Below are 13,897 nucleotides of genomic sequence, written 5' to 3' on the forward strand. Positions count from 1 at the left end.
AAGTAGAAAAATCACCAATCTTTGAGATATAATTTCTGAATCTTAATCTTCTTGAAAAGGAAGCAACACTGGCACTTTACTGGTTGGCTATGAAATGTCCCCACAGCTTGTATGTTTGAACATCTGGGTCCCATTTGGTGGCACTGTCTCGGGGAGTTGAGGAACTTTTGCCTCTGTGGCCTAGCTAGCAGGAATGAGTCATTAAAGATGATAATCCACTTGTTTCCAGTCTTAGCGCTCTGCTTCCTGATCCAAAAGTGTTGTCATAGACCTGCACTCTACCCCTTAGGCCTTCCTGCCATGGTGGAGACTTACATTCTCCTCTTCCTTCCACTGCTGCAGCCAGTTACGCTCGTCAGGAAGCTAATATGAAGCCGTGTAACAGTGTGTGTTAACTGCTATCATCACCACATCAGCAAGACAAGGACAATCAAGCCTTCATGACACAGACAACCCGGGTCTGAATAATCGACACACTAAACAATTCTGTGAAATAAACCAAAACACTAAGCACTGGAGGCATCCTACCAAACAGACACACACGGCGGCATGTTTTAAAAGCCAGATATATTTTAAAAAGATCGTGCTTACAATAAGTAAATTATGTAGTGAAGAAACATGAAAATGAAGTTGATGAAAAAAAGGCACATTTGCGGAGTTGAAGAGTAAGTACAAAGAGTTCCTCGTTGGTTCCACTAACACAGAAGGAAAGGGAAACAGATATATTACAATTACGTTCTCAGCGGAAGGTGTCTGTCAGTGGACATGATTAACACTGGCTTCTTTTCTCCCTTCTGAGGGGCCGTCTTTCCCCTTCCTTGGTTTGGAGAGGCGAGTTAGTCTTCTGCCATGTAGATGCGATACATCAGGGCAACAGCCAGGGCTGAGACGGCTGGGATCACCCAGTTGGTCCACCAACTAGAAAAATACAAGCGCAACAAGATGCTTGAATGCTCCTCACTACAGAGACCTCAACCCCCGCGCTCCTCGGATGGAAAACTCCCACAGCCTAGTTTTCTTACTTCTAGAACCATGTGAGCTAAAAGGACAGCTCAGCTCCGCTAAACGTAACTTGAGCACAGTGCACACTCTAGAATGCTGCCATCGCTGCTGTCTCCTGTTGTCACCATGAGAAAACTCACACCCTTGCTCTGCTTCCAGCTATCCCCATACTCTTTACACAGAGAGCTGCGTTGGCTCTCTCAACAGGCGCTGCCTCGGAGCAGTGGCTTTCTCCTGACGTGAAATCACAGACCACACGGGGGAATGCTCCTGATGTGTCTTGTCCTCTTGCAGGACCCACTAAGCACTACGATGAGAATCAGAGGATTGGCATTCCCGTGTGGAGGACACTGTCTGCCAGCTCTACAGCAGAGGGCAGACCCTGTCCCCAGAGTCACCAAGTCAGGAGCCTGAACCCCGAGTACTAATGCTGCCACTGAAACTCAGCTTTAAATTCTCAGATACTTCTTCAAAGACCCAAACTTTATACCTATGCCATATGGATTTAAACTGTCAAGAAAAAACATACCCAGGGTATTACTTTCCTCATTATTTAGACAAGCTTATTTTCAATACAATATTTAGACTCCTTAAAATAGAATGCTTGGTAAAACTTTTATGAGTTCCTTGCTTAATATTGTTTATTGTTTGTAATTTTATATTTGGTATCTGTTCCTATTGTATATAGTTGTATTGGATTTGGATCAATCTTGTTTAGACAAAAGGGGGAGATGATGGGGAAATTCTGTCAACCAATCACATATAATTAAGGCGTGGCGACCTAGACCCCAGGAAGAAACACTGGGAGGACCCAGGTGTGCTCTCTCTCTGCGCTATTCCCACAGACACAGAGGAAGTTGGACTCCCCATTCTTGTGGCGTGAGCTTCCCATTACAACCATTAAAAATATAACTGTGATTCTTAAGCTGGCCTGGTTATTTACCATATCAAGCTAACTTGCTACAGGGAGGTGTCTTAACTCTGGCTCCGGAGTCATACAGGAGACCTTGTCTCAAAACAAAACAAACGAAAAGACAAAAGCACGTACCTGGAATTAGAGTCCACGGTAGTGATAAGACTTTCCTGGAACACAAAAAACCATGAAGTTAACATCTGAGCATGATCCCCGATTCAAAACTTGTTTAAGATTTTAAAAAAAAATCACCATTTTATTCAATTCTATCTTTTAAAAATTGTTAAAAGAATAATTTTAATAATTATTAATAATTTTAATAATTGTTAAAAGAATTGTCCAAATTCTTCTTACTAAAAAGACTGATTTCACCATTTTTTAAGAAAATGAAATTTAAAGAACTATATTTAAATCGTTGAAGAACATAAATTCTCTAATTTGAAAATGTTAATAGAATACATATAATAATCCACACTTAACACTTAAGCACTTCATCATGAAAACTGTAAACAGAGTACTCGTGGACACATATGCAAGGCCGTATCACTGTCCTTAGGAAGGGAAATTTAACTCTTCACAGCACGGAGTATGAACTATAAGTGTCCCTTACGTCAGCTACACCTGCTAGGCACGAGAGTGCGCCTACGCTACGTTACAAGCGTGCCGACCAGCATGGTAAGCACTGCCATGGCACATGCTACACCACCTTTTCTGAGACTTCTTCGGCTCACTGAGCGGCACCAGAAAGAGAGCAGACTAACTCAGGAACTCTCTGCCTCACCAACAAATGGCATCATTTACCTTCCAGCACTTTCTGAGCATAGGCCTTCTCAGGAGGACCGTTTAAAAAAAAAAAACATCACCACATATTTTCTCAGACAGTTCAAGAACTGCGACCCACCGAAGCAGACACATTTAGGTTTTAACACATTTTAGGAAGCACTTGTAATATTCCACACCAGCGAAACTGTTAGTGCGCCAGCAAAAGCAGCCACAGACAGGCCAGCTCCGTCAGAGAGTCATGTCTGCAGCTTCCTGCAGCATAGCTGGAAAATATCAGCCAGGCGAGTAGCTTGACACAGCAAGGCAGAGCAGTGGCCCTGAGAGGTGTGTTAGGGAAACCCCCCAAAAAGCAAGTTCATTTTAGGGGTGCATGAGCAAAGCAGCCCAGCAACACACACCAACCTTGACATATCACCTTTAAGAATCCTGACATAGTAGGGGAAGAAAAACAAATCATTTAAAAAGAAAATGTCACATCTGTTACCCTTTTAAGCAATTTTAGATAGTGGTAATGACAGGAATTCATAACCAGCACAAGGTTAATTTTCATGTGAGAGACAATTAAATACACAAACAATATTATTCCGTTATTGGAAGAAACACAATGACAGACAACACCAAAGAGCCCGCTGCAGGCGCGATACTATCGCATGCTGGACAGTGTGAGGACGCAGGGAGCAAGGACCACTCCCTTGAGATACAGGCAGGGGTGCATGCATTTCAGGAGACCCTGTGCAACCTCAGGTAGCCTTCCCTGCCCCCCCCCGCCCTGTTTTGGTGTCTGTATTGTGAGCGCAAAGGCACCAATGTAAAGTTAAAATATTGCTGAGGTTCAAATGGGCCCACGCCATTTAAGATACGGTTTTAAGGGCAGGCAACTTGGCTCAGCAGGCTTAGGTACTTGCTTCAGAGCCTGACAACCCGGGCTCTCCTGATCCCTGGGACCCATGCGATGGAAGGGGAACCAGTTCTCCTGAAAGTTGTCCTCTGACCTGCGTGTGTGTGTGTGTGTGTGTGTGTGTGTGTGTGTATGTGGCACACAAGCATGTGTGCATACACACACAAAATAAATTATTTCTAAAGTTTAAATAGAAGTAAATAAAATGGTCCTAGCTATCCTCACCACCACCATCACCAGTAACAATGACATTCCAAAAGGTAGAACTTAAAAAAAAAAAACAGAGTTTTTGGATTGTCTACTTTCTTTATAGACTTAAAACCCAAAATGCTTGGGAGTTGAAGCTATAATCTTCACTTCACAGAGGGATAAAGAAGCCCATTTTCTCTAGTGGCCCGTCCTCTGAGAGGATCAGCTGGGTTTAGGGAACCAGCAATGAACTCTCTGCCACCTGTTTTCTGTGCAACCTGGAGGACTTCCAAGGGGCAGTAAAAACTACCGGCATGGCACGGATAATAATTTTCAAAGGTCATGTGAGTCAGCATAAATCATGATTAGTTTCATATAAAAAAATATACAAGTCCCTAAAGCCTTTGTAAACCAATTATCTCAATGAAGTTCATGTAACCTAGCTCACTTCATCGGAAGTCCTGAAAGTGGAGTCTTCCTAAGAAGACTCCGGGAACTGAAGAGGCCAACTGACAAGCCAGACGTCGGTGACTTTCACAGTTTTCACGGCAGCTCACCAGGGCTTCAGGACCTCGAGGTCTGAGGAGTTCAGAGACAAATACAACCTTGTATATCATGGTGCTCTGAAAAGTATTAACAAGGAAGTACCCAATACTATTACTACCTTCTATGCAAGCAAATTTGGTTGCTGGGGATTCATTCATAGATGTGTAATTTCTGTAAATTCCGATTCTGTAAATTGGCAGTTTAGCTTCTTCTGGGCAGGTTCAAGCGAATACTCTCCAGTCCATCATATTTCTCAAAATTAAACTAGGTATTTTAGGTAAGCAGTATTTTTTCTCAACACCGAGGACTAACACCAGGCCTTATGCAGACTTGGGAAGAGCTCTGCCACTGAGCTCTGGCTCCAGGTATGATGATTATTTAAAACCATCAGACTGCAGAACACATCCTCCAGCCTAAGGATGACCACATGGTGCTGTGGGACCATGGTCTTTTATCCTGTCACTTGTAGCATGTTTTAATAAAACGTTGATTGGCCAGTAGCCAAGCAGGAAGTAGAGGCGGGGCAATGAGAATTTTGGGAAGAGGGAAGTTTCAGTCTGTAGTTGTCACCCAAACAGAGAGGAAGCCAGACACAGAGCAAACAAGATGTGACTGCCTCACCGCAAAAGGTACCAAGACACATGTCTAACACAGACCACAACAATGGGCTAATATAAGTTATAAGAGTTAATAAGAAGCCTGAGCTACTAGGTCAATCAGTTTACAATTAATGACCTCTGTGTGATTTCTTTGGGACTTAAGGACTGCAGGAACCGGGCAGGACAGAAACCCCTATCAATAACATGGGACCCTAAGAAACAATTTTGTTTGGCAGAAATAACAAAGCACCTGGAAAATCAGCAACTCATTTTCTTCCATGTCACTAGCTTCCAGCCTCTGGAGTAACCAGCAAGGGTCACCCTCTTTCTCCCAGCTCCGCTCCAGTTTAAGCGAAATCACAACAGGAAATAAAGGGATTCTTTTGGCTGTTGGTTTGTTTGTTTGTTTTAAAACAATAAAATACCCCAAAGCTGGTCCACCTGTAAAATCTTGAGAGTAAAAGTATCTGCTTTGCACAGTGAGTAGGTCCAGTGAGAGGCTCCACAGCCACTGAGCCACGACTGATAAACTGGAGCCCAGTGTCTGACTGAGAGGGAGCTGCTCCCTCCTGTAAACATGGGCAGGAGGTCTTTCACTAACGCTGACAGTGTGAGTCCCAGAATTCATTCTGCTACGTGTGCTCCGTCCACCAGCTATTCCATACATCACAAGCTCAAACAGGAAACTAAACACCCACAGGGAATAGCAAACACAGCAGGCACACGCACATGCTCTTCCCTCAACACTGCCCTTCGGGACAGAGCCTCATATATCCCAGGCTAGCCTAAAACTCACGATGTTGCCAGGGATGATTTCTGGTGCTCCTGTAATCATTTCCCAAGGACTTGGGATTACAGGAGAGCAGAATAACGGCCAGTTGTTGGAGATTGAACTGAGGACCTCGTGCATGCTGAGCAAGCTCTCCAAGACCCACAGCTGCACAGCGAACATGTTCTAAGAACAAACGGATGAGGGTGGCCTCCAGTGGTCTGGGGTATGCAACAGGCTAACCACCAAACACACCTGCATGGGCACTACGGTTAGGGATGTGGTTGGCCTGCAGCAGATGAAAGCTCAGGAAACAAGCCTCCCCAAAGCCTGTTTTCCTGCAGGTGACTAACTCACAATAAACCAGTAACATACTAAACATCTAACAGGACAGAAACAGACCTCTTCTTTGATATACTCTAGAGGAAACAACCACAGGTGCTCCAGCAGGTCAGCTGCCTAGAAAGCAGCCAGAAAACCCACCTAATCGTCAGAATCTTAGCCGCTGTCACAGACAGCATTCAGATTCTAAACACCATTTCATTTTTTAAACTCTCCCTGAAGCACGCCTATCACCAGTATTAAGTGTGCACTGAAACGCTCGCACATGGCTTTTCCTGCACCGTGTGATTCGGAGTGAGCACGGCCTTTGCACGCACGCTCTTGGGTTATGTACACTATGTACCGTAAACAGCATCTCGGCAGCAGAGACAGTACAACAGGCTTTCCAGTTCTCATCGCAAGCTCAGAGAGGCTCGCCCTGTGTGCCTTCTCCACTAAGGCCAGAAGCACAGAGCAAAATGGAAAAGCTGGGTTTCCTTGCTGTCATTTTTAAAGCAAAACCTTCCCTCGCCCTTCACTACTTACGAGCCAGAATTAACTTTTGCCTAGCTATACTTTTCAGGAACTTCGGCTGGCTGTTCTCATAAATTCTTACTCTAGATTTAATGAGCAAATTAAATAAGAAAGTCAGCTCAGATTGAAGAACGAGGGGATGCCAATGTGAAACACCTTTTCTGAATGCCCAGGACACACAAAGCTACAGAGAAGGGAGAGGTATAGTAGTCCTCTCTGAGTCAGGGAGGAGAACATGCTTCCACTTAAAAAAGTATTTTCCATCGAGTTATACACCAGACTTTTGTTTATTGATAATTATGATGTTTTAAAAAGTAATGTATTTGTTGTAACACACAAGGTCTCCTCAAAATCACATTGACTGGTAAGAAAAATAGAGGAAAAACCCCAAAGCAAACTTTTGCAAAGGCAGTAAATTACACATCTACCTAACCCAGAAAGACCTGTGCAGGCGGTAACCTTTGCCCCAGTTTGACATGCAATGAAGACACACAGTGACCTCTGTCCACCACTCTCTGTGATGGTTGTGCAAACTTACCGAAGGCTTGGCTATCTTTGATCTGTCATCCTGCAAGGGATAAAAAAGAAAAGGGTGGGATTAAGAATAATAGGATATCTGTAAAAGTCTCATATTCAAAGGGTTGACTTATTTTTTGAGAATTTAAAAAAAATTATTATTCCATGACTAGCATTTGGCATTCAGCAAAGTTAAATACAAAGTTTGATCTGTGTGGTTTGACAACAAAAATTCACAGTAGATTTAGGAACTAGAGGCACTTCCATCTACAGTCCCAGAGTTCAGAATGGACCATGACTATCTTAGTTATATGTGGAGGTGTTTAGAGACTTTCTAGAGTTGTCAATTCAGAGAACAATTGAAAACAAAATCCCTCCCTTCCTTCTCCGCTCTCAGGTTCACTGAGATATGCATCTTTCTGCTATGATGGCCTCAGTGAAGCTTGAAATCTCCCAGAAATACGACTATAAACTCTCCAACCCTCAGGCTGAGGATGTCAAAATCCAAGGGCATCTAAATGCTGACCACAGAAAAACCTCAGGGGGAGGTGACCTAAATGGAACCCACCCTCCCTCCTCATGGGAAGAGAACTTAAAGGAACAGGACAGGGAGGAATTCTCACAAGGGCAGACCTTGCCGATGCAATATAACCATGTTACTTCTGGAAAATATGAAAATGTGTGGGCTGATAAAGCTTCCAGAGAAGTGAGACAGAGTCTAAGTATACCTAACCTCCCAGTAAATCCAAAAGACAACAGACAAGCAGAAAAATAGACACAGATACATACATACATACATACATACATACACACACACACACACACACACACACACACAGAGAGAGAGAGAGAGAGAGAGAGAGAGAGAGAGAGATCAACAGAATTTGCTCTAAAATGGATTTTTGGGACTTCTAAAAAGAGCCTACTTTTATTTTTTCTTCATCTTTGGTTCTTACAAAAACCACCATTCACACACAGTAAGACATAAAAATAGGGATATGCCTGTATTTATTTATCTTATCCTCAATGTTTCTTGCTTGCTTAATGGGCTGGGGCGGCTGTTTGTCTCTCGTCAGGGAACGTGTACTCATGGCCACCCTTCACTCCCCTGGCTGCAGGAGAACAAACTGACTGGACCGATTCCCCACCCTTTGGATGTGTCTCTCTGTGGGCTCTCAGAGACTGGGGAGTGTCCCCAGGGTAGAGCTTTGGAGCACAGCATTCTGACCCTGAGTACAGCAATAACCATAACCAAAAAATGCAAAGCAAAGAAAGGTTGAGCCAATTTATTTTATGACAAAATGGTGTCCTGGCTAAGCATGGTGATGTATACTGATAATTCCAGCACTTGAGAGATAAGGTTTGAGGAGCCAGTTCCATGTCAGCATTGGCTACACAGGAAGCTCCAGACCAGCCTGGACTACGTACTAGACCCTGCCTCAAAGTATTCTAAACTCGGAAGAATTTGCTCTATTCCTTTTAAAAGTTTTTTTGTAGATGCAAATCTAGACTTACCAATGTCAAACACTAGCCTCATAAACAAAGAAAGAACTGACTTACTGGGTGGAGCTCCCCGATGATGTACGTTTTGGACAGTTCTCGTGCGTCAGTAGAGTGTCCAACATCCTCAAAGTTCTCGGTAGCATCACCCCCGGCCTGTTCTCTTAGAACTTCTTCCCCACCGGGATGCTGCTCAGAGAACAGATTACATGAACATTAAAATCTTTCAGGTCAATGAGTTAAAAAAAAATGGCTACTTTAGTGACTCAAATAGCCTACCCAGACGTCACTGATGACCACGGCTGACTCTAAGTATCTACAATGGGAACTCTAAGCATGCTTCTTCACGATCCAGTTCCTTGGTGACGATACTACAGAAGCTTCCTCTGATGTTATCTGTCACCGTGCTGGCCCAGCAACAACAGTGTCATACGGGTGGCCTTAGTAATGTGGTGGGAACTGGAGAGATGGCAGGGGTTAAGAGCAGTGCTGCTCTTTCAGAGGACCTGGGTTCGATTCCCAGCACCCACCTGGCAGCTCAGCTCACAATTGTCTTTAACAATCCTGGGAACCCAATGCCCTCACACAGTCATACATGAAGGCAAAATACCAATGTACATAAAATAAAAACAAGTAAACTATTTTAAAAGATGTGGTAATGCCTGCTCTGCTTCTCTGGGAAATTCCCCAAATTTTCCTTCTTCACCCAGTCCTAAACTGTCTCTTCAGCCATCTACTTAAGGCTCAGACTTGGGACACTCCCAGTCTGATTCTGGACCAAGGAGAGACCGTCCATTGGTCAGGGAGAGGTGAACACAAAGCTTTCCTTCAGGATGCACTCCGTACAGCTGCTCACTGGACGAGCAGGAAGGTGCGGGCTAGCACAGTATTCTTTCTGGAGGGATCTAAGTAACCGCCACCGGTATAGCCAGAACATCTACAGAAAAGGCAGTGTGCTTCTACATGGAGACGGCGGGAAGAACCCTTGATTTTGCAGAAGCATTTTAGTGCTTTTAGTTGCATTAACTGGAAAAACAAAGGACAGTCTTGCTTCTGGAAGCAAAGTCCAACAGTGGAAAGAGACCCTGGGGGATGAGGCCTAGAGGCTCCCGGGTAAGAGTTCTCAGACAAGCAGAAGGAAACCGCGCTCGGCTAAGTCGTCCAAAACACCCTGGCAGGAAAGCAAAGCAAAACAAAACAAACAAAACCCACTTCTTGTATTTTTGGTTATGAGCCTAGCCTTTCATGGCTCAGCCAACTCTCTCACCCTTAAAATTCTTCTTAAATTAAGCTTGAAGATGCACCTGGTTCAAATTCATTCTGATCTTTAAATAAGTTACCTTAGGGTCCATAAGCCACCTCCCTGTGTAGTTGAAGGCCATGAGGCCTTCCTTCCTAGGAGGTGTGATCTTATCAGAAGACCTATATCACTGGGGATGGGCTTTGAGGTTTTAAAAGTCCACACCAGACCAGTATCTCCCTCTCTGCCTGCTGCCTGGACTTCATGATGTAAAACTCTCAGCTACTGCTCCAGGGTCACTCGTGTCTTCCTCCTGCTGTACTAACCACGGACTGTAAGCAAGCCTCTGATTAAAAATGCTTTTTCTTATGAGTTGCCTTGGCCATGGTATCTCTTCACAGCAATAGAACACCAACTAAGACACGATGGGAACCAGAAAAAATACTAGGACTTGGGGGGTTGGAAAGGTGGTTTAGCAGGAAAGAGTATTTGCCACTTGCAGAAAACCAGATTCAGATCCCAGCACTCATAGGGGGGAGGGGTGGCTCAAAACCACCTGCAATTCTACTGCAGTGGGTGGGGACCTGCACACATGTGATACACATACATACACTCAGGCACAACACTCACATACACATAAAATAAACAAGGAAGGAAACCCTTCCTTAACTTTGGAGGATATATTTTAAAATGTGTCAGACACATATCAATATGTTAAGTGAACACAACAGTGTCTTAATAAACAGGTCCCAATATTAGTATCTGCCCTCAGCATGACTTGCATTGCATAAACATTCCTCTACATCACTGGGATATGCTCTGCTCCAGCCATTCTGACAATAAGTGACTGGCAAGAATCAAGGGTACACTGAAGGCTCTAGATGCTCCTCAGGTGTGGCAGTAGTAATCAAGACTTTCTGGTTGTGGAACAATCTGGAACTGCCAAACATTGATCTGACCAAGGAGCAGAAAGGCAGGGACGTAGGAGATATGAAGTGACCAAAGTCCCCAGAGCCCAGAGGTGACCGATCCCACACTACTGCGCCTCGGCTAATGATCTAATTCACAAGTTCCTCAACTTGGGATTCCTGCTCAGGACAAGTGAGCCTCACTGGATCTCCCGGAGTCTCGATGTCCACCAGAGACAGCCTATCTTCCAGGACAACACAAACGAGGTGATGTCATCACCTTGGTCTGCTATGGAGTCATGAGGATCCTGGACTGAAGGGGCTAAGGTGGAGAAACCACAGTCCCATCCTAGTTACACAGCAGTCTTAACCTGAAGGAGCAATGCCAAGGGGGTAGCCCTCACTTCAGCTCCAACAGAAAACGAAGCAAAGGGCACGTGACCTGAAGCTCTGTCTCCAGTGTGAACCTGGCCTAAATCATTTGTCAGGCAATTTTCTAAGCAAAGAAGAAAACACTTTGGGCTACTGGTCTCACTGATCACTGCTAAGCGAGTGTGTGTGTGTGTGTGTGTGTGTGTGTGTGTGTGTGTGTATGTGTGAATAACTGAGGAAAAAACACAATATCAAATAAACTGGTTGATATTGGATATTTTAACTCTACCCTAAAAGTTTTTTGAAAGAATCAATAAGAAAATCGAAGCCTAAAAAATTGTTATAAGAGAAAATAAACTTCAAGTCCTGATAAAAGAGCAAAGATATGGGACGAGCTCTTAGTAATAGCCAGTATTTTCCTTGAAACCATGTAGATTAAGAGAAAGAGGGAAAGGTGGAGAAGGACGCTGGGGCAGAGGAGAGCAAGACAGCCAATCGCTTCTGTGAAGGGTTCCCATTATCCCAAAGGAATATTTCATTTTCTGTGGCTCTAGTTAATTCTAGTTAAATGCCTGCCTTGTGTCCTCAAAACCCAGCCTCAAGAGTAAGCCAAGACAGCCCTGGTTCCTGCCCCAATTCCAACAAGTGCATCGCTACACAGCTCAGTCTTCTTAGACAGGAAGAGAGGCTTGGTTGGAGCAATGGCAGGGAAATCGGAAGCTGATGACTATGCAGACTGTCTCTAGCCATGAACAGCGCACCAGGCCTCCATTACGAGATCTGTGGACGCTCATGTCATCACCAAGGCTTATTATACTCAGGACAGTGTGTCTCTTGTTCAAATCCAGAATGTCCTGGGGAGAAGATACATCTGCAGGGTTCGGATGCAGACAGGGGGTGCTTGCTCTGCTTCTCAAGCCCAAAGAGATAAGTTCATAATGGATGAAGGAAATGACGCTGAACTTGTTTCAAATTTATTGGCTTTGACTCAGAGGGCTACAACAGCTTTGTTTGTTTGGTTGCTTTTAAAGGACAACAGAAAAATGCAGGTGATATCTGTTTTTGCAAAAGGAATGGTGCAGTGGTCTAGACGGGACTCAATGCATCTACAGAAGCAAGGTCCTAGAGCAGAACTCTTAACTTGTGGTATTTGACAACACAAAAGGCTTAGGATGAAACACAAAAAGAAGTGTGTACAACAAATAGATCTCACACTGGTGAGTCCCGTCCCTAAAAGGCGACGATAAAGTACACAAATATTCCAAAATCAGAGGCCGGAAGCACTCCTGGTACCAAGCATTTCCAAACTGTATCACAGACAATTCAGGTTGGCTACCTGCTCCTGAAATTAACTGGCTACCTGCTCCTGAAATTCAGCTGGCTCTCAGCAAAGTTTCTCATCATGGGTCTCTTCTTGAAATGCTGTCTTTCTTGGATAAGTTCTCTCCGTCCTTCAGCCCACCAAAGCCACCAGATACCCAAGTGCAAACACTGAGGCTCCGTCCTTGGCCCTGCTCCCAATCCACTTGCAGTATCTTTCCTGGTGATTGCATCTCCAGTTTGCATACCACCCGTCCACTAATGAAGACAATTGAGTAACAACCTCTGTGACCTCATGGTGCCAGGCTCCTAGCACGTCTATATACTTGAAAACATCACCAATGTCCATTTCAAGCATAATATCTCTCTCTCTCTCTTGCTCTAAATATACTCTTTCCGACTCTTTTGGCTCTCAGTTAATGTTGCTACCTTGATCTCAACTGCTATGGTCATCTCGTTGCTGCTCCGACAATTTCCAGACGCCATCCTTTAATTCCCACTCCCAGCATGGCCTCCCTATCGTCCTGCACGACAGCCTCTCCCCATTCCCTCTCAGCTCACACTGCTACACTTTCAAGTCGTGTATATATTCGTTTGCAAAATTCATGACTCAGACTTCAGCCTGTTCTCTTCATCTGTGTTTGCCACCTACGTCAATGCCTTCAAGTATGTGCTAACTAAATACATGAGATTAGCACAGACCTTTACTTTTAGGATTGTACATATGCCTGCCAGCTGAGGAGCTGAACTTTCTCACTCCCAATGGTTCATCCAAATCTCCTTTCCCTGAGATAACCCACTAAATTAAAATTACTGTGTGCAAAGCATCATGAGGCATATAAGAAAGGACACACCCAATCCTGTCTGACTGAACAGGTTAACAGGCTCAAGCCTGTTCATAATTGGATGGGAGAAAAATCATAAAAAGAAAAAAAAAAGTACACACTCCAATCCTGAAGAAGCATGTACTTCCCCTTTGGTCTAAAAAAAACAAAACAGAAAACAAACAAACGAAAAAGCACTGACAGAGCCTCAGTTCTGACTAAGCATGAATGGCCCGCAGGCCCTACACCTCAGGCGTGACTTGGGGCAATGTCCCTTAGAGGCAAGCATGAATGAGCAGTGGGCTCCCAGGTATCCACATCACACTGCAGCTGCAGGGGAAAAAAAAAAAAAAACAAACTATCCCTAGCTTATAGGTGCTCTCTCCCTCCGTGTTTATAACAGGATGTTTTAAAATATAGAAACATCTTGAAATGATTCAATCAAGCGAATTAAACTAGCCATGACCTCACACACCCATCAGGCTTTAATTGTAGTAAAAACATTTAAGATTCACCCTCTCAGCAATTATTAACTCTGCGTTCCACTTAGCAATAACCATCGGAGGAAGAATCTAATGGAGGAAGAATCTAATACAAATCAAAATGTTTCAGAAGAAAACCCTTCGTAGCTGACACATCCCTGGAAAAGCGCAGGTATGAAAT

At 44.1% G+C, this 13,897-nt stretch overlaps 1 protein-coding gene across 1 annotated transcript in view; it reads right to left on the reverse strand.

Annotated features, from left to right (window-relative positions):
- Positions 1-550: 550 nt before the first annotated feature.
- Cyb5a (cytochrome b5 type A) overlaps positions 551-13,897 on the reverse strand; it is a 30,426-nt gene continuing 17,079 nt past the window's right edge. The window contains exons 2-5 of the mRNA XM_048419035.3: positions 8,631-8,759; positions 7,093-7,122; positions 2,051-2,085; positions 551-918 (exon numbers count right to left, since the gene is read on the reverse strand). Of these exons, the coding sequence (XP_048274992.1) occupies positions 837-918; positions 2,051-2,085; positions 7,093-7,122; positions 8,631-8,759 (276 nt within the window). The 3' untranslated portion in view covers positions 551-836. The remainder of the gene's footprint in view (positions 919-2,050; positions 2,086-7,092; positions 7,123-8,630; positions 8,760-13,897) is intronic.

This window comes from Myodes glareolus, chromosome 13 (genome assembly GCF_982192425.1).
Source record: "Myodes glareolus chromosome 13, mMyoGla1.1, whole genome shotgun sequence".
NCBI classification, from domain to species: domain Eukaryota; kingdom Metazoa; phylum Chordata; class Mammalia; order Rodentia; family Cricetidae; genus Myodes; species Myodes glareolus.